The 20496-nt window shown below is 43.2% G+C and overlaps 1 protein-coding gene across 1 annotated transcript in view; it reads right to left on the reverse strand.

The window, feature by feature from the left end:
• Positions 1-6237: 6237 nt before the first annotated feature.
• The window catches only part of LOC144507503 (uncharacterized), a 74165-nt gene continuing 59906 nt past the window's right edge, over positions 6238-20496 (reverse strand). The window contains exons 8-10 of the mRNA XM_078234628.1: positions 16763-16884; positions 13387-13485; positions 6238-8272 (exon numbers count right to left, since the gene is read on the reverse strand). Coding sequence (XP_078090754.1) covers positions 7900-8272; positions 13387-13485; positions 16763-16884 — 594 coding nt within the window. The 3' untranslated portion in view covers positions 6238-7899. The remainder of the gene's footprint in view (positions 8273-13386; positions 13486-16762; positions 16885-20496) is intronic.

Genomic DNA, 20496 nt, shown 5'->3' on the forward strand with positions numbered 1-20496 from the left:
ACCAAAACTGAACTGAACTAGCCATATAAATACTGTGACTACAAGAACAAATCAGAGGTAGCACAGTGGTGAGCACTGCTGCCTTACAGCACCAAAGACCCAGATTCGATTCCGACCTTGGGTGTGTAGTTCCTTCCTATATCATTGTTCTGTCACTATTGCTGGGTCAAAATCCTGAAACTCCGTCTCTAATAGCACTATGGGTGCTGTTACTACACCCCATGGACTGCAGTAGTTCAAGGAAGCAGCTCACCATTACCTTCTCCAGGGCAATTAGGGATGGCCAATAAATGCTGGCCTAGCCAGAGATGCCCACATTCCATGAATGAATAAAAATGTGCAGTCTTTCAGATGAGTCGTTGAACCAATGCCCTCTCAGATGGAGGTTAAAAATTCCATGGCACTATTTTGAGGAAATGCAAGGGAGGTCTTCCTGGCATCCCGGCCAATACTTACATCTCAATCGCTATCACACAAATAGATTCTTTCATTATCACATTTCAGTTGCTGGCTGTGCATAAATAGGCAGAGGAAATAGATATTTCCTACAAGAGCTTCAAAGCGCTTTGGAACATCGCAAAGTCATGAAAAGTGTCATGTAAATGCAAATCTTCTTTTCTTTATAACATAGACGTCAGGCCATTGATTGGTCCAACAGAGTCCATCGCTGACCCCATCTCTGACTTCCAGCATCTATCAGGCTTCTTCACACAGTTGACTTCTCCTTTACCACCATTGATTGGAGAAAACAAAAATGTCTTGAATCAAGTATATTTATGGTACATCTTTCTTTCAGATCAAACTCTACAGTCAGCAGAAAGTTGCAAGAATCAGAACAAAATACATTTTCCAGGTATTACAAGTGATTCATCAAATCCTCATATTTCCTCATATTGAAATTTGGGCTTTGGTGAAAGGCCTTGGATGAAATATTAATTTATCTCCCTCTTTCACTTGCTGACCAACTTGATGTGAAGTTTGAAGCACTTTATTATATTTTTGAGATTTCCAGTTTTTGTTTTGATTTTATCATTGATGGGTTTCGCCTTCAGATTAAAACTAGCTACTGATTCACAAGATTTTATTGAGCTGGCGATGAGTATGTAGAACCATGTAGGAGAAATATACTTACAACGTTGAAAGAAATCACCAAAGGACATTTTACCATACAGGAGGAAGATCTCTATGCATAAATGTAACTAACTCATCAAATTGTTTACAAAGAAACACAGATCTCTGGAAATCATACCCCACAATGATTTAAAACTAGAAGCTGGCAACATTAATAAATACTTAATGCATTCTTGTCATTAATAAAATCAGTTTGAAATTGTTTGTTCTGACATTCATTTGTCCATTTTTAGGAGCATCAACAATACATTTATTTAAAATGTGACAGGAATGTTCTAAAAACATATTCCGTGTTCTGTCACAAATAGTAATAGAACTAATGTACCGATAGTAATTTCTCAGCTTTAGTATGAAGCCAATCCTGAAGTTTTGTCCCTCTTGCACCTTCTACACATTGCCTAATGTAGACCTTATATGTAGACCAGGGATGGGTAATATTTTGGTAAATCATTAATCCCTTTAAGTAAATTAAATGTTCAGTCTAGAATGGCGTGATGTCATTTGCAATCAAATTGAAAATGTTGAGTAAATAATTGTGTTTAAAAAAAAGCTATATTGCTGGGCTGGTCAATTTAATATGATAAAACACCAAATGCTGCGCTCAAATAATGAGTTTACTGTATTTGTAAGTTTTGGTGAAGACAATGATGAACATAGTCCTTAAATTCATCCCCAAATTTATAACATTCTCACCAGATGCTGTGAACTCAACTTCATGACAATTTGCGTGTGCTTTTACAAGGTGGCATAGGGCATGGCTACTACTCTTTGTTTCGCCCTTTGTTAGGAGAATGTGCTCCAGAGCTTTGGTATGGACACATTTCCTAATCTTTCTTTTTATCTCCCCAGATCAAGCTGTAGTGTTCCACAGATACAAGACGCTCCCCAGCAGCTCTGATTCCTTATTTGGGAAATCTATGCCACTGTCCTCCAAATAGGTGCCCAGTGTTCTATTGCTAGAATTACTAGTCCCTTCAATGAGAGCCCTGGTCCTGTGATCTAGTGGTGTCCTGAGTGGGAGTTTGATGCTCTTCTTCCCTAAACATAAGAACAAAGGAAATAAAAGAAGCAGACCATTCGGCCTTTTGAGCCTGCTCCGCCATTTCAAATAATCATAGCTGACCGCCTTTCTCAATTAAATTTTCCTACCTGCTCCCCCTATCCCTTAATTCCCTGACAGGTCAAAAATACATTCATCTTAATGTTGAATGATCAACCCCTTATCCTTGGGCTTTGCTTCTATGTTCTAGATTCCCCAATCAGAAGAAACAACCTCTCATTACATTTTCTGTCAAGCGCTTCACCCCTTGTATGTTTTAGTGATTTCATCTCCCATTCTTCTAAAATCCAATTTATTCAGCCTCTCATCAGTAGACAACTCTTTCATCCCACACACAATTCTCCAGATGTGGTCTCCTCAAAACCCTATACAATTGTATCAAGGTTTCCTTATACCTGTACTCCAATACCTTTCAACAAAAGCTGACATGCCAAATGCCTTCCTAGTTACTTGTTTGATTGGCATGGTAACTTCTTGCATTTCTTGTACAAATACACCCAAGTCACTCTTATCAGCAACATTTAAAAGTTTCATACCTTTTTAAAAATTCAATTTTTCTATTCTCATGACCAAAGTGAATAACCTCACACTTTCACATTATGCTGCTATCTTCCACCAGGTTGCTCAATTATGTAACCTGTCTATAATCTCTTTGCAACCATTTGGTATCATTCTCACAGCTTACATTTCTACCTACCTTTGTATTGTCAACACACTTAGATGAAGACACTAAGAATACTCTCTATGTCATTAACATAGATTGTAAATAGCTGATGCCCCAGAACTGATCCTTGCTGCACTCCACCAGTTACTGCCCGCTAATTTGAAAATGCCATGTTTATCTATTCTCTGCTTTCTGTTAATCAAACTTCCATCCATGCTAATATATTACTCAGTTCCATGAGCATTGATTTTTTGTGTGGCACATTATGAAATATTTTTTGAAATCCAAGTGTACAACATCTGCTGGTTCCCCTTTATCAGCCCTATTAGTTACATCCTCAAAAAACCCTTAGCAAATTTATCAAACATGATTTCTTTTCAGATAACAGTGTTGGCTCTGTCTGATCATATGACTATTTTTTAAGTGAATCGTTAAGACTTTCTTAATATAGATTCCAGCAGGGATACCCATGCTTTACCTATTTCCTGAATGGGAGTTTAGTAGTCTGCTGATTCTTTGAATGAGATTCCAGTGCTCCAATGCTGTATCTACTGATCTTTTGAATGGGAGTCCAGTGCTTTGTGGCTGGAACTCCCAATTTGCTAACTGGGAGTCCAGTGCTCTATTCCTGGAACAATTGATCCCCTAAATGGAAGTCCAACTAATAATGGAAACTTCTGCATTTTTGGTTTTCCATTGGATCATTAAAGATCCTTGAATATATGATAAATCTTGAATATCACAGACTTTGTAGTAACCCAGGCTCTGAGACTCATAGGACGGAATTCTCCCATCCTGCCCATGGCGGGTTTGGTGGTAGGCAAGAGTGGAGAATCCAGCGGTAGCCAAAAAGTTGGAAGCCAGCTGGCGTAAGGAAAGTTTGAAATCTCCCAATGGCAGGTATGTTCACCCACTGCCTGGTGGCGTGAGCGTCATTTGCCTTTCATGAATGATAATTAAAACAGCTGCTCGCCAAAATATCAAAGGCCTTCCAATCCAGCAGGAAATCACATCAGGCTGGCTCAAGGGTGGCATGGTGGCACAGTGGTTAGCACTGCTACCTCACGGCACCAGGGACCTGGGTTCGATTCCTGACTTGGGTCACTGTCTGTGCGGAGTCTGCATGTTCTCCCCGTGGGTTTCCTCCAGGTGCTCCGGTTTCCTCCCACGGTACAAAAGACGGGCTGGTTAGGTGCATTAGCTATGCTAAATTCTCTCTGTGTACCTGAACAGGTGCCGGAGTGTGACAACTAGGGGGTTTTCACAGTAACTTCATTGTAGTGTTAACGTAAGCCTACTTGTAACACTGATAAATAAACTTAAACCCATTTTTAAAAAAGTGACATGCACAAGGCAGACCTCAGTTCATTTGAGACTTCAAAATGAGTACCTGCCTTATTGCTGCGCTACTCCTGTAGTGCTGTTTGCCACTCTGATAGGACAGACCAGTTTGTGCCCTCTAGCTCCATGCCAAGCTGGTCTTTATGGACAGCACTGTTCTGCAGGACTCATGGACCCTCCACTCCAACAGACCAAAATTTGACAGGGGATGGGGTGCGAGGTGACGGAGGCACTGACAAATATAAGAGGAGCAATGTGGAAGTAGGGCTGTGCGGTGGGGTGGGCAGGAGAAGGGCGAAGGGGCACAATGGCAAGCAGAGGTGCAAGCGGGTGGATGAGAATGACAATGGAAGGCAGAGCGAAAACTAAGGGAACAGAATTTGGACCCCAAAAAGACCACATAAAGCACTCACAAACAAGTGGGTCAAAGGGATACCACATCACTTACTGGAAGGGGATGCACGCAGTTTCTAGATGGAGTGGGTAGAGATCCATGGTGGGGCATGGGCACTTGAAGGTGATAGGCTTTGGGGGGCGGGGGGGGGGGGGGGTGGGAATGTCCACCACAGCAACAAATGGATCCAGAACATCCAGAATGGTTACTGGGGGATAAGGGCTACCCACCTAAGCATTGGCTGATGATGTCGGACTGCACCCTCAGACTTGTGCCGAGGAGAGGCACAATGGTGCTCACAGATTCACGCGTTCTCTCATAAAGCAGACCATAGGATTTCTGAAGGTGTAATTCAGATGCCTGGACCCCTCAGGTAGCTCTCTGCAATAATGCCGAAGAGGGTTTTCCACATGATCACAGTTTTCTTGTCCTTCACAATCTGGCTATGCAAAGAGGTGAGTCCTCCTCAGTTGGAGTGTGAGCAACATGACAGGTGGGATGGTGATGATGTGAAAGCGTCCATGAGAGAAGATGTGTCTCCGTTAATGGATGTGTGAGATTCGAGAAGCGAGTCACCATCTCAATACATGATGCCATGCTGAGAGTTTGATAGTTCAGGGAGCTGAGAGAGGCCTTACCCTGGCAAAATGGATGAGATCATTCATCTGCTTCCTGCACTGCTTGGTGCTTATGACGCAATCGCCAACCACGCTGCCCTCATGCGCAAGAGCCTCCCAGGCTAGAGAGGTGAGGTTGATGTGCTTTCTGGAACCTTCTCTTGGATACAGGACATGCCACTGTACCTGGACTCCTTGAATCAAGGCCTTGAGGGGATGGTGGTTGAATCAGAGTACAGACTTCTTTGCCTCTGGCCTCTGGATATCCCGCACAATCTGGTACAGACAGATGGGCTGGAGAGAGTGATATGAGTGTGCTGGACTGGTGTTAACATATGGCACTCAGACCTTCGAATCTGCTGTCTGACAGTGGCCAGACGAATTGGCTCCCAACCCACCAGGTGATTCAAGAAATATTCACTTGTGGATAATTAATGAGGCTCTAAGCGCAGAATCAAATGTGAGTTCACACCATTCCAGCCAGCAGGAACGGTGCCGCTGGAACTGTCTGCAACCGCACTTTAAAAAATGGAGAATTCCGCCCATAGTTTTCAGTGCCAAGACTGAAATATTTGCTGTGACACTCTCATGATAAATTTGGAGTCCCTTTTATCTGAAATAAGAACAAAAAATACTGGAAATACTCAAGAAGACAGAAAGCATCTGTAGACAGAGAAACTAGTTAAAGGTCGGAATTTTACCAACCTGCCCATTTGAGCAGGCGTGGGACGGAGCATGGAAAGGTCTGGTGACTTCAGGCAGGACTTTACAGTTTTGGGACAAGCAAGGCCATAAAATCCCACCCAAAGTTTCATGTTTGATGACCTTTCCTCTCGCCACAGATGCCACCTGATCTGCACAGTTTCTGTTTTTATTCCTAATTGATCATTCATCTCATTGCTGGTTTGCAATCTTGCTATGTACAAGTAAAGATTTAAATATCCAAATAATTAATGGGGAAGTGCTTTAAGATCTTCCTGAAATAATAGTTTCTCACAATCTTTAGACAATTCAACATAAACAAAAGTTAGCACAGCTTTCATTTTAATGGCATAATATATACATATTCCTTAAAAAATCAAGATGGTAAAATTAGCCATGAGGTTCCAATACATCACCTCGTTGATCATTCCTCATGCAAGTTTAAACTCTCAGACCCAAGCATTTCTGGGGTAGGAGAGAGCAGTAAGTCAAATTTTCAGTCAGAGACAAAGGCACCAAGAATTTGCTGTGATTCCACCCATTTTATGCTCATCCTTTAAATTCTGTTGTGGGACTGTGAGCAGTTCTCCTCATCAAAGGGATGTGTCTGAAGGAGTTTCTGGGCTACTACGGAAATGTTACCTTTCATGTTTTCTTTAGGCTTCAATAGAATGTGCATTATTTGAGGGTTGGTGTGAGGCCCATTGAAGTCCTAAAATCTTTACCTAAGTCCTAAAAATAATCAAAACCATCTCTGACCTTCCCAGAGAGGCCAGCTCCTTCACATGAGGCTTGAGAGGTGAAGGACAGCAGCTTCTTTTATGACATCGCTAGACCTTTTTGCCATTGGAGTGCTACTGCACCAAACTGACATTCCAGCTGCCAATTTGGAACAGATGTGCTGTGCCCATACTGACTGTGTAAATGGCCCCATTCCCTGTGTCTAGGGAGTCCACTGCACTGTGGTTGTGGAGCACACCACTAGGAACTTCACAACCTTGACCTTGGTGTAGGCAGGCTGTACTAATATGTAGTGCAAAACAGCCAAGCTCAAACCTGTCCTCACCAACTCCTGTCCCATGCATATGCATACACACAAACATGCACATACATACATTACACTGAATGGCAATAAAGAATGGGAATCCAAGGTAGTTTATCCCCTGTCAAACATGGATAAACTGAGATTAATTGTTATCGTCCGCTCGCATTCTGGCTGAAAATAGCTAATTTAAAACAGACCAGAAATCAAACATGTAACCTTATGTTCCTAATGGTTCAGTATCTATTTAGAGGGTGAATTTATCTTATAAGCCACTAGGAAGCCCCCAATCTTGATTCTGAGGAATCCTTGAAGGAATGATAGTTACACTTCTACACACAAAACAGCAGATCACTTTCACTTAATTGCACTTGCGATGTTTCATAATAGGAATAATTTAAGCCTATACACCGGCCAACCTTTGTATATGATGATTGAGCACAGATTCTCAGCAAGCTTTACAGAAGACAGCATGAGTGCAAACACTTAATAAGTGTTGCATAAGAAAGTGAGTACCAACACTTAGTGAGCTGTAAGCAAGGCAGCACAAGTGCAAGAAATGACAAAGACTCATCAGCGCAACACTCAAAAGTGTTGTAGAAAATTAGAGCAAGCACAGTCAGCACTTTGAAGAGGAGGATGAGTGCAAATAGTGACCAAAGCTTGAACAACAGAGAACTGAGTACAAGTATTAGCTAAGTTTTGTATAACAATGGTACTTGGGAGAAGGAGCACTCCTTTACACAAGTGTAAAACTCCAAATTGGTAGAATGCATAATTGGTACAACTGGCTCTGATCCAACTAAAAACTGCCTATGAACTGACCATAGTGGTGAAAACAGTTACCAGTTGCTGAGCAATCTAGCACAGGGATTCCCACTTTCAGCCATCCTTCACCCTCATCTTCAAAGCTTTGCACATTCATCCTCGGACAGGTAACTTGCTGGACTACACTTCCTGATAACTGGACGGAGTTTGATTCAAATTCACCTCCACTAGCCTGAAGGCATGCAACACAGCAGCTATTTGTAATAACAGTCTTCTGAAGATATCAATTAGAGGATTCAAGAGGTTTCTTATTCCAATGAAAATGTTCAGCATGAATATCATGATGGGCTGCAGCAGACTGTTGAACAAGGCTGCCAGGAGTGGCTTCAGTAGCTGATCTCCAAATACCGTCAAGAGTCCTACCAACAGGACCTGGAAGGTCGACCGGCAGAAGAAATTCACCAGCTCAATCAAAAACAAAGTGACCAGGTTTATCAGGATCCTTACTGCCGCAAACAGATTTCTCCAACACTGCCGAATTGCATCATCAGACCTGAAAGAGTAATAGAGCAAGTTATAAGCAGCTTGTTTATATCCACCTATACTTACTGTATTCATATACTAAAAGGAATGGGGGTGAAGGCCTGTGGGATTTTGCTGATGTCTCCCTGTGCTTCAGTGGTAACACTGCAAAGACAGCGTAAAGGTACGATGTTAGCTAAGGGTTACATGTGCTGCTTCACAGTAAGAAGTCTCACAACACCAGATTAAAGTCCAACAGGTTTATTTGGTAACAAAAGCCAACAGGAAGAGAACCTGTCGGGGAACACTTCAGCGGTCACGGGCATTCGGCCTCTGATCTTCAGGTAAGCGTTCTCCAAGGCGGCCTTCACGACTCATGACAGCGCAGAATCGCTGAGCAGAGACTGATAGCCAAGTTCCGCACACATGAGGACGGCCTCGACCGGGATCTTGGGTTCATGCCACACTATCTGTAACCCCCACGACTTGCCTGGGCTTGCAAAATCTCACTAACTGTCCTGGCTGGAGACAATACACATCTCTTTAACCTGCGCTTAACCCTCTCTCCACTCACATTGTCTGTACCTTTAAGACTTGATTACCTGTAAAGACTCGCATTCCAACCATTATTTTGTAAATTGAGTTTGTGTCTTTATATGCCCTGTTTGTGAACTGAAATCCCACTCCCCTGATGAAGAAGCAGCGCTTCGAAAGCTAGTGGCTTTTGCTGCCAAATAAACCTATTGGACTTTAACCTGGTGTTGTGAGACTTCTTACTGTGTTTACCCCAGTCCAACGCCGGCATCTCCACATCACTGCTTCACAGTGCCAGGTTCAATTCCAGCCTTGAGTGATTGTCTGTGTGGCGTTTGCACATTCTCCCAGTGTCTGCATGGGTTTCATCTGGGTGTTCCGGTTTCTTCCCAGAGTACAAAGATGTGCACATTAGTTGGATTGGCCTTGCTAAATTGTCCCTTAGTGTCCAAAGGTGTGTAGGTTAAGTGGATTAGCCATGGTAAATGCACGAGATTACAGAGATAGGGTAGGGGGAGGGCCGATGTGGGATGCTCTTTCGGAGAGTCTGTGCAGACTCGATGGGCCGGATGGCTTCTTTCTGCACTGTAGGGATTCTATGGTACAACAATATTGCGTTGGAGAATATCCAAAACAATTCCAGGCATATATACGCGGTTCAGACATTATAATGCATTACAAATGCAAAACAATCTTAAAATGCTACAAACGTCTGAGCTGCAATCTGAAATTAATGAGTAGATTCTAATCTGCAACATTAGACACAGAATGATCTCGGATTGGAGAAGTCAAAGGGGCTAAGAAAATGGTGCAATAAGCTTTGATTTCAACAGGTTTTAAGAGATTTTAAATAACAGAGGGTGTATGTAAACTGAGTAGGGTTTCACACCTCATTCACTGCTAAAACCACAACAATTCAGTTTTGAAATGTTTACAGGAACCCTTCCCACGGTCTAATGGGTAAAAAAAACTTGGCAAAAATTCACATCGAGTGAAAGAATGAGATATTAGGAGGGGTGATTTAAAACTTGGTTAAATAGGTAAGTTTTAAAGGAAGATTTGAAAGGGGAAAAGACAGGCAATGGGTAGAAGGGTTTAGGGATGGAATTCCAGAGTTTAGGACCTTCATGGCTGAGGGACACATTTGTCAGTGGTGAGGCTAACAGAATAATAGCATCAAATGTCAGTGTTAAATGAAGCAGCTGATGTAGATTGGGTCCAGGAGATTGTCACTGAACGAAGGAGATTGTCATCGACTTCAGGAAGCGTAGAGGAGAACATGCCCCTGTCTACATCAACGAGGATGAAGAAGAAAGGGTCGAGAGCTTCAAGGTTTTAGGTGTCCAGATCACCAACAACCTGATCTGGTCCCCCCATGCCAACACTATAGTTAAGAAAGCCCACCAACGTCTCTACTTTCTCAGAAGACTAAGGAAATTTGGCATGTCAGCTACGACTCTCACCAACTTTTACAGATGCACCATAGAAAGCATTCTTTCTGGTTGTATCACAGCTTGGCTCCTGCTCTGCCCCAGACCGCAAGGAACTACAAAAGGTCGTGAATGTAGCCCAACCCATCACGCAAACCAGCCTCCCATCCACTGACTCGGTCTACGCTTCCCGCTGCCTCGGAAAAGCAGCCAGCATAATTAAGGACCCCACGCACCCCGGACATTCTCTCTTCCACTTTCTCTGTCGGAAAAAGATACAAAAGTCTGGGGTCACATACCAACTGATTCAAGAACAGCTTCTTCCCTGCTGCCGTCAGACTTTTGAATGGACTTACCTTGCATTAAGTTGATCTTTCTCCACACCCTAGCTATGACTGTAACACTACGTTCTGCATTCTCTCGTTTCCTTCTCGATAAACGGTGTGCTTTGCCTGCACAGCATGCAAGATACAATACTTTTCACCGTACGTTAATACATGTGACAATAATAAACCAAATCAAAATCAAATCAGGACGCCACCCTAAGGAACTTCCACAGTGATATCCAGGAATTGAGATGATTAACTTCCAACAACAATAACCATCTTCCTTTGTGCTAGATACGACTCCAACCAGCAGAAAGTTGTCCCCCGATTCCTATTGACTCCAGTTTTGCTAGGGCCCCTTGATGCCACACTCGATCAAATTTATTTATTTACTCATCACAAGTAGGCTTACATTAACACTGCAATGAAGTTACTGTGAAAATCCTCTAGTCACAACACTCCGGCTCTTGTTTGGGTACACTGAGAAAGAATTTAGCATAGACAATGCACCTAACCAGCATGTCTTTCAGACTGTGGGAGGAAACCGGAGCAAACCCGCAGACATGGGGAGAACCTGCAGACTTCGCACAGTCACCCGAGCCACGAATCAAACCCAGGTCCCTGTTGCTGAGAGGCAGCAGTGCTAACCACTGTGCCATTGTGCTACCCCTTTGCCACCCATGGCACCCCTAATGGTGCCTTTATGTCAAGAACATAGAACATAGAACAGTACAGCACAGAACAGGCCCTTTGGCCCACGATGTTGTGCCGAGCTTTATCTGAAACCAAGATCAAGCTATCCCACTCCCTATCATCCTGGTGTACTCCATGTGCCTATCCAATAACCGCTTAAATGTTCCTAAAGTGTCTGACTCCACTATCACTGCAGGCAGTCCATTCCACACCCCAACCACTCTCTGCGTAAAGAACCTACCTCTGATATCCTTCCTATATCTCCCACCATGAACCCTATAGTTATGCCCCCTTGTAATAGCTCCATCCACCTGAGGAAATAGTCTTTGAACGTTCACTCTATCTATCCCCTTCATCATTTTATAAACCTCTATTAAGTCTCCCCTCAGCCTCCTCCGCTCCAGAGAGAACAACCCCAGCTCCCTCAACCTCTCCTCATAAGACCTACCCTCCAAACCAGGCAGCATCCTGGTAAATCTCCTCTGCACTCTTTCCAGCGCTTCCTCATCCTTCTTATAGTGAGGTGACCAGAACTGCACACAATATTCCAAATGTGGTCTCACCAAGGTCCTGTACAGTTGCAGCATAACCCCACGGCTCTTAAACTCCAACCCCCTGTTAATAAAAGCTAACACACTATAGGCCTTCTTCACAGCTCTATCCACTTGAGTGGCAACCTTTAGAGATCTGTGGATATGGACCCCAAGATCTCTCTGTTCCTCCACAGTCTTCAGAACCCTACCTTTGACCCTGTAATCCACATTTAAATTAGTCCTACCAAAATGAATCACCTCACACTTATCAGGGTTAAACTCCATTTGCCATTTTTCAGCCCAGCTTTGCATCCTATCTATGTCTCTTTGCAGCCTACAACAGCCCTCCACCTCATCCACTACTCCACCAATCTTGGTGTCATCAGCAAATTTACTGATCCACCTTCAGCCCCCTCCTCTAAGTCATGAATAAAAATCACAAAAAGCAGAGGACCAAGCACTGATCCCTGTGGCACTCCGCTAGCAACCTGCCTCCAATCCGAAAATTTCCAATCCATCACCACCCTTTGTCTTCGATCAGACAGCCAGTTACCTATCCAATCGGCCAACTTTCCCTCTATCCCACACCTCCTCACTTTCATCATAAGCCGACCATGGGGGACCAGGGAAGTGACACGCACCACACTTCTGGAATTTAGCTCTTTTGTCCATGTTTGAACAAAGGCAATAATGGGATCAGGAGTGGAGTGACCTAGCAGAACACAAACTGAGTAATAGTGAGCATCAGTTATTGCTAAGCGCTTGATAGAAGGACAAGGGCAGCTGGCACATGGGAATACCACTACCTGGAGGTTCTTCTCCAAGCCACTCACCATCCTGACTTGGAAATTTATCACCATTCCTTCAATGTCACTGGGTCAAAATCCTGGAACTTCCTCCCTAACAGCACTGTGGGGGTACCTACACCACATGGACTGCAGTGGTTCAAGAAGGCAGCTCACACCACTGCCTTCTCAAGGGCAATTAGGGGTGGGCAATAAATGGTGTTCTAGCCACATCCCATGAATTAATTTTTTAAAAGTTGCACTATCACAGAGTTTCTGGTGAATTGTAGAGCTGAAAAAAGTTAAGAGAGGGGGAGAGGAGTGCAAAGTTATGAAGGAAATTTGATCGAAAGAATTAGAATTTTCAAGGGATGCACTGGCAAATAGGAGTCAAACCCAGAACAGAGGTGATAAGTGAGCAGAAACAATGTAGGTTAAGATAAGGGCTGCGAGGTTTTGGATGAACTAAAGTTTGTCAAGGTGTAAAATGAAAGGTTGGCCAGAACAATATTGGAATAATTGTATCTGGAGATGACAAAGGCATGGTTTAGTGTTTTGCAAGCTGTTTGCCTGAGGACGGATACAGGGAGATACTAAGGAGGTGGAAGTATGTAGTATTCATGCAAAGAGGATATAGATTTGGAAGTTCGGCTCAGGGTCAAATTGGATCCCAAAGCTATGAACAATGGGCTTCAACCTGAAGTGTGGGAGGGAATTGGTGGCTTGGGTATGGAATTTGTGGGAAGGTCCAAAGACAATGCTTAAATATTCCCAAAATTTAACTGGGAAATACTCTGCACTATCACAGGTTATTTCTACATTGAAGAATAATACATCTCCTTACCGGTCTGCTGCTTTGCTAATGCAACTTTCATTATATTCTTTCTTGACCTCATAGAAGTACTGATGTCCAAAATCAAAGTGGTATACTTGTCTAAACAATCTAAAATGGAAGAAGAGAAAGATACATTAAAGATAGATGCAAATTAGATAGGCTTCCCTGAGGCTAGATCTAATATTAACATAATATGGGAAGGTATAGCCCTGGAGCAGCATTGTGTGTTATCATGCAGTCCCAGAATGTTGAGCTCTTGGGGCTGAATTTTCCAGACCTCATAAAGACAGAGTTGGAAGCAGAAATGAATGGGAAAATATTGGGGGAGAAGTGCTTTAACGACGCCCCAACGCAATTTTTAAGGCCGGGTTGAAAACAAGTCAGGGCTCTGCGTCCCAATGATGGGACCATGGAGATGCAACCCCATTCTTAAATGAATGCTGTAGAATGATTTCCGCTCCACCCTGATAGCTCTGCCAGTTTTGGGCCTCTTGATCTGCTGACTTGGCTGGAGATGGCCAAGGATGCCTCCATGTTGAGGTGCCTTCACTCTCACCTTTCTTAGCAGCACCTCCCTCTCTCTCAATGTGACTGCCGTCCATCCAGAGCTAATTCAAACTAATACAGCATCAGGAATCCACCATTAATAATACAGCGAAAATGGAGGCATCCAATTAGAATGCCACCTCCCAGCAAGTTACACAATGAGTACATCGATGACATGGGCGACGTCAGGACCTGCATATGGGGCCTGATACCAGTTGGAAAATTTAGCCCCTGATCTCAACTTTAGACCTACACTAGACAAAGCCAACATCATGAGTGAACCTATCCCAGACTATTGTCCATTTTGAGCTGAAAGCTTCTACAGTAAGTTATTTTGTAAGATTGTGGGAACCATCCCTACTGATTCCAATAGTACAGAAAAATACCAAGTAAAAAAATTGAACACAAACAAAAATCTATTTTGTTATCATCCATTCATTGTTTTAGTTTAGTTCTAATCTAGATCAAACTAATGACATCTAGATTGTCAACCCCTTTATTGGTTCTAGTTCCTAAAGACACAAAACATTGCATCAGCTTGGCTGAACTAGTAGCACTATTGCTTCTAGTCAGAATTTGTGGGTTCAAGACTTGTTCAAGGATTTCAGCCCATAATCTAGGCAGGCACACAAGTACATTATTAAGGACATACTGCAACAGTGAAGTAGCCATCTTTTGGATGAGGTGTTAGGGCCCCATCTACATGTTCATGAATTCTGGTAGTATTTGAAGAATGGGAGTTCTTCCAGTGACCCCTATGATATACCTTCATTAAATCATACTATAACATATTCATTGATTATTTAAGTCTTCCAGTGCAAACAAAATGGCTGCCATGTTTGCTTATACAATAACCATGTATATATACATAATAGTTTGCCATTGTTCTATTTGCAATGTGTTTGGGACAAGTTCCATATACTCCAAGAAACAAAACTTCCACAATATTTCAGAAGAAATAGATTTGAAAGTTTTAATGGCCCAGAATCTCTTGGGAGAGCTTCAGCATAATTACAATTTAACAGCAGTGTGATCATTTTAGTTCAGCAGGAAATTTGTACTTCACTGATTTACATTGCACAGATTCCGAGATACGTTTGCAGATACTGGACAGGATTTTACGGCCTCGTTCGTCCCGAAACTGTAAAATCCTGCCTGAGGTCAATGAACATTTCCATGTCCACCCCTCACTCGCTCCGATTCTGTGACAGGCGGGGCAGTAAAATTCCAGCCACTTTCTCTCTGCATTCACCTGTATATGTCCATTCTAATGCAAAAGGCCAGCATGCACAATTTTCCTGGATTTATGCAAATAACGCATTGGCATAGACCACTTCCAAATGTACGGGCAAGCAAGGCCAAGACCTACCTGATATCATAGAAACCCTACAGTGCAGAAATAGGCCATTTGGCCCATTGAGTCTGCACCAACCACAATCCCACCCAGGTCCTACCTCCCTATCCCTACATATTTACCCACTAATCCCTCTAATCTACGCATCTCAGGACACTAAGGGGCAATTTTAGCATGGCCAATCAACCTAACCCGCACATCTTTGGACTGTGGGAGGAAACCAGAGCACCCGGAGGAAACCCATGCAGACACGAAGAGAATGTGCAAACTCCACACAGACAGTGACCCAAGCCGGGAATCGAACCCAGGTCCCTGGAGCTGTGAAGCAGCAGTGCTAACCACTGTGCTACCGTATAGATATCATCATAACTTATTTCCTTAAGTTTGATAATAGGGGATTTTCACAGTAACTTAATTGCAGTGTTAATGTAAGACTACTTGTAACTAATAAATAAACTTTACTTTAATAATTTTCTTAATTTAAAACAAAATCTTACTGAGGCCTGATGGGAAAATGACAGGAATCTCAACTAGACAACTACGAGATCAAAATCAGATTTAATTGAGATAGGCTGTTTATTTCTCCTCATTTTGCAAGTTTTGCTGGTTCTTGCAAGATTATCAAATGACCTAGCACTGCAAATTTCCTAATTGGTGAAAATTTACATAAATGATGATGTAATTTCTGTGGAAATTTGAGGCTGACAAAATAAACTCATGCAACTGTGCAAAATAAAGGGTCACCCAGTTCAAGATGATTGGCAAAAGATGCAACAGTAACATGAAGAAAAACTTTTCAAGTTTAACCATACAGCAAGTGGTTAGGATCTAGAATGTAGTGCCTGAGACGGTGGATCTCCCTGAGGCAGATTCAATTGTGGCTTTCAATAGAAAATTGGATAATTATTGGAAGAGTAAGGCTGTTGCAGAAAAACAAACAGGGGAGGGGGGTGGGTAGTTGTAAGAAGTCTTCAGAGGCAGAAGTCCCTTCACCAAAATCCCTTTATTTACAATTACAACAGCAGTACACGGAGTGCTATCAGTCAGCAGGCTACCTTCGGGAGTGCCAGAGGAACTGGTTAAATACAAGGAAAAGACTCCCTGATGGCCCATCAATTGACTTCTTAATCAGGGAGTTAATATTCCAATAGACCAACCTCAATGGCCTGATTAAGTCATTACAGTCGTGCAAGTAGGTGAGCAGTTCTTGTAGAGAGCTGGCATGGTCACAATGTGCCAAATTGCCTCTTTCTGTGATGTGACCATCCACGATTCTATGACAAAGATTACTAAACAAGTGGCCTGCAGTTAGATTGCACGAGAGTATTGCCTTGTGTTTGGTATATAATCACTCAAGTTTTTCATCTTTTTAGCTCAGTTATTTGAACACAGGGCCAGTAGTTTTGCTTGAGTACAAGGCATTTTGGACAGTACTTGGTTCCTTTCCTCGATGTAAACAAGCAGAGCACAATACGATTTACTCACCTGTTGTCTTTATAACTAGCAGCATCTTTTAAAATTCTGACCACTACATTTTCCTCTGAGGCTATCCCCACGTTTGTGGGCTTAGTGGATTCCTCAGTAAAACCAGGGTTTGTTCGTCCAAGCTGTGCACAAAAAAACAGAAGAACTTCTTCTCAAAAACAAGTTCACAAATTTACAATCAAGATTCGGCAATGTAATATGGGAGGGTGATGTGTGGCATGAAAATTTTCAACCCTACAAACATAGTAACCAGGGTCACAAGGGGCTTAGGCCCATGAAGACTTTCAACTGATTCAGTTTCTGCCTCAGATAAACTGGGCCATACAGACCAGAACAGCCACAGCTACAATTTATGGTCTGCAGCTCATTCTGGTAAAGTTAGTGGCAAGATGTGATAACTGATGACAATTCACCCTGTTAAATTAAGAGGGAAAAATAAATAAGCTGAAAATACTAAGTCCTGCTGAAAAGTGTATGTCGGGAGAGGATGTCTGAATTTTCAGGTTAAAGGGAGAGACTTGGAGACTCAGGTATCTTATATTGTCACAGAAACATATGAGCCATATCCTATCACCTACCCATGCTATACACAACATCTAATTCTGGAATATACTTTAATTATTTTGAAGAAAGTAGAAACGTAAGAGAATAAGAAGTAAAACATGAGAAAGTTGTCCATGCTTTATTCTCTTGCTGCTTTCAATTAACAACAACGTTTCAATACCTCTCTAAGAAGCGATGCAGAAGCAAGGGGATTATGTGCGGACAGATTAACTCCTTTCATAGAACAAGAAAGTAGATTTGTCAGCAGATTTATTTTATGTAATGCCAAATGCAATCGCAAAACTGCAGTCAACCTGGTAGAATTTTGTGTTATCCCAGCACACTTTAATTTTGTATAATACAAATTCATCTCCCCAAATTACTTCCATCATTACCGAGAAATATGTAGCTGCCAGTACTTCACCATCTAGCGCTAAGCGTCTCCATATAGACGACATCCACAGCCCTTCCCTCGTCAACCATTCTGGTCACTTCTTCAAAAAACTCCACCAGGTTAGTGAGGCATGACCTCCCTCTCACAAAACCATGCTGACTATTAGTAACTTTAGTAAAGCGTTTGACAAAGTCCCTCATGGTAGGTTGGTGCAAAAGGTTGGATCTCATGGGATAAAGGGGGAGGTGGCTAGATGGGTGGAGAACTGGCTTGGTCACAGAAGACAGAGGGTGGTAGTGGAAGGGTCTTTTTCCAGCTGGATGCCTGTGACTAGTGGTGTTCCGCAGGGCTCTGTATTGGGACCTTTGCTGTTTGTGATTTATATAAACAATCTGGAAGAAGGTGTAACTGGGGTGATCAGTAAGTTTGCGGACGACACGAAAATGGCTGGACTTGCAGATAGTGAGGAACATTGTCAGAGGCTACAGAAGGATATAGATAGGCTGGAAATTTGGGCAAAGAAATGGCAGATGGAGTTCAATCCAGATAAATGCGAAGTGATGCATTTTGGTAGAACTAACGTAGGGGGGAGCTATCCAGTAAATGGCAGAACCATAAAGGGTGTAGATACGCAGAGGGACCTGGGTGTGCAAGTCCACAGATCTTTGAAGGTGACGTCACAGGTGGAGAAGGTAGTGAATAAGGCATATGTCATGCTTGCCTTTATAGGACGGGGCATAGAGTATAAAAGTTGGGGTCTGATGTTGCAGTTGTATAGAACGTTGGTTCGGCCGCATTTGGGATACTGCACCCAGTTCTGGTCGCCACACTACCAGAAGGACGTGGAGGCTTTAGAGAGAGTGCAAAGGAGGTTTACCAGGATGTTGCCTGGTATGGAAGAGCTTAGTTATGAGGAGAGATTGGGTAAACTGGGGTTGTTCTCACTGGAAAGACGGAGGGTGAGGGGTGACCTAATAGAGATGTATAAAATTATGAAAGGCATAGATAGGGTGAACGGTGGGAAGCTTTTTCCCAGATCGGTGGTGACGTTCACGAGGGGTCATAGGTTCAAGGTGAGGGGGGGGGAGGTTTAACACGGATATCAGAAGGACGTATTTTATACAGAGGGAGCCTGGAATGTGCTGCCGGGCAAGGTGGTGGAGGCGGACACACTTGGAACGTTTAAGACTTATCTAGATAGCCACATGAATGGAGTGGGAATGGAGGGATACAAAAGAATGGTCTAGTTTGGACCAGGGAGCAGCGCGGGCTTGGAGGGCCGAAGGGCCTGTTCCTGTGCTGTATTGTTCTTTGTTCTTTGTTCTTTTGTTGTTTCAAGATGCTCAACAGAAAAGAAAAAGAGGAAGTGCTGAAACAAGAGTCCATGAACTCTTAAACAAATGATGAAAAACATTTATACAGCACTTCTCAAAACCTCAGGACATCCAAAGAGCTTCATAGCAGACTTGTTCAATCTTTTCACATGGGGGTGGCGGGGAGGGGGCAAATTTCAATTCTTCTCACACTCAGGGGAGCCAATGAACAAATTTCGGAAAGATAGACTTGCCACATTAAACATGAATTTCACAAAAAGCTGACATATAAAAACTGGCTGAACAAAACAAAATCAACAATAAATTGATTATTTAAAAATTAGTATTAAATAATGACTATTAGAGTGTGAAAGGATGAGAGTGTGTGTCCAGCTCACTCCCAGTCTCAGGGTGCTCACTCATTCACCCTCACTCACTGTGAGAGTGGGTATGAGTGCCTGTTGGTGTGTGCAGGTGAGGGTGAGTGAGAACCCTGAGACTGGGAGTGAGCCAGACACAAGCTCTCCCCTCCCCTTCACCCATTCTATCACACACACACTTACCTTTCTGTCTCTCACACACAAATACATATCTCACACATATGCACACACTCAACACACACACACTCTCCACTAACACATAACCACTAGCAGACACAGATACTCACCAGCTCAGTCTTGTGTTGGAAGGGTAATAACAGTAAATAACAGCAAGCATTAGGTCAGCCAGGTGTCTGGATTGGATTTTACAATGATGTCAGTAATCCAAATGGATGGGTATTCAATGCTCAAGTTTTGCCAAGATAAATTGGATTGTGCAGTAACAGATAATCTTAGAGTCATTATATCGCTTACTCACTCATCCACCCTCACTCTCAGCCTCTCACCCATCCTCACGCATTCTCACCTTTGCACCCAGCCTCACTCTCACACTCACCCAGTCACCCTCATACACTCACCCACCTTAACACTCAGTCATTCAACCACCCTCATTTAACCACCCTCACTCACTCACCAACCCTCACACACACTCACCCAGTGACCCACTCTCACATTTATTCACTCACCAACCCTCACACGCACTCACTGACCCTCGCTCAATAAATCTGCTGGAGAGCAGAAAAGAGGATGCTCAAATGAGGTCGGAGGCCTAGCGGCGCCTGAACATGGGTGCCCACTGAGGGGAGTGGCGAGTGCTTGGAATGAGGGGAGAGCCAGAGGAATGCAAGGAGAGCCAGGGGAATATGTGGAGTGCCGGGGAAATGTGCCCAAAGCACCAGGAGTCGGGGGAAAATGGACAGAGCCACAGGAAAGCATGCCCACATGCTCCAGGCTGTGATTGGAGGATAAGTCCCCTCTAGAAACTTTCAAACTCACTGACCTATCTTATCAGCAATTTTACCAATTGCTCCAGGGGCCACAAAGAGGGGTTTCACGGGCCGAACCTCCATTACAGCCACTGAAGTCCAACTGAAAGAAAAACAG

Source organism: Mustelus asterias, chromosome 19 (assembly GCF_964213995.1).
Source record: "Mustelus asterias chromosome 19, sMusAst1.hap1.1, whole genome shotgun sequence".
Lineage (NCBI taxonomy): Eukaryota > Metazoa > Chordata > Chondrichthyes > Carcharhiniformes > Triakidae > Mustelus > Mustelus asterias.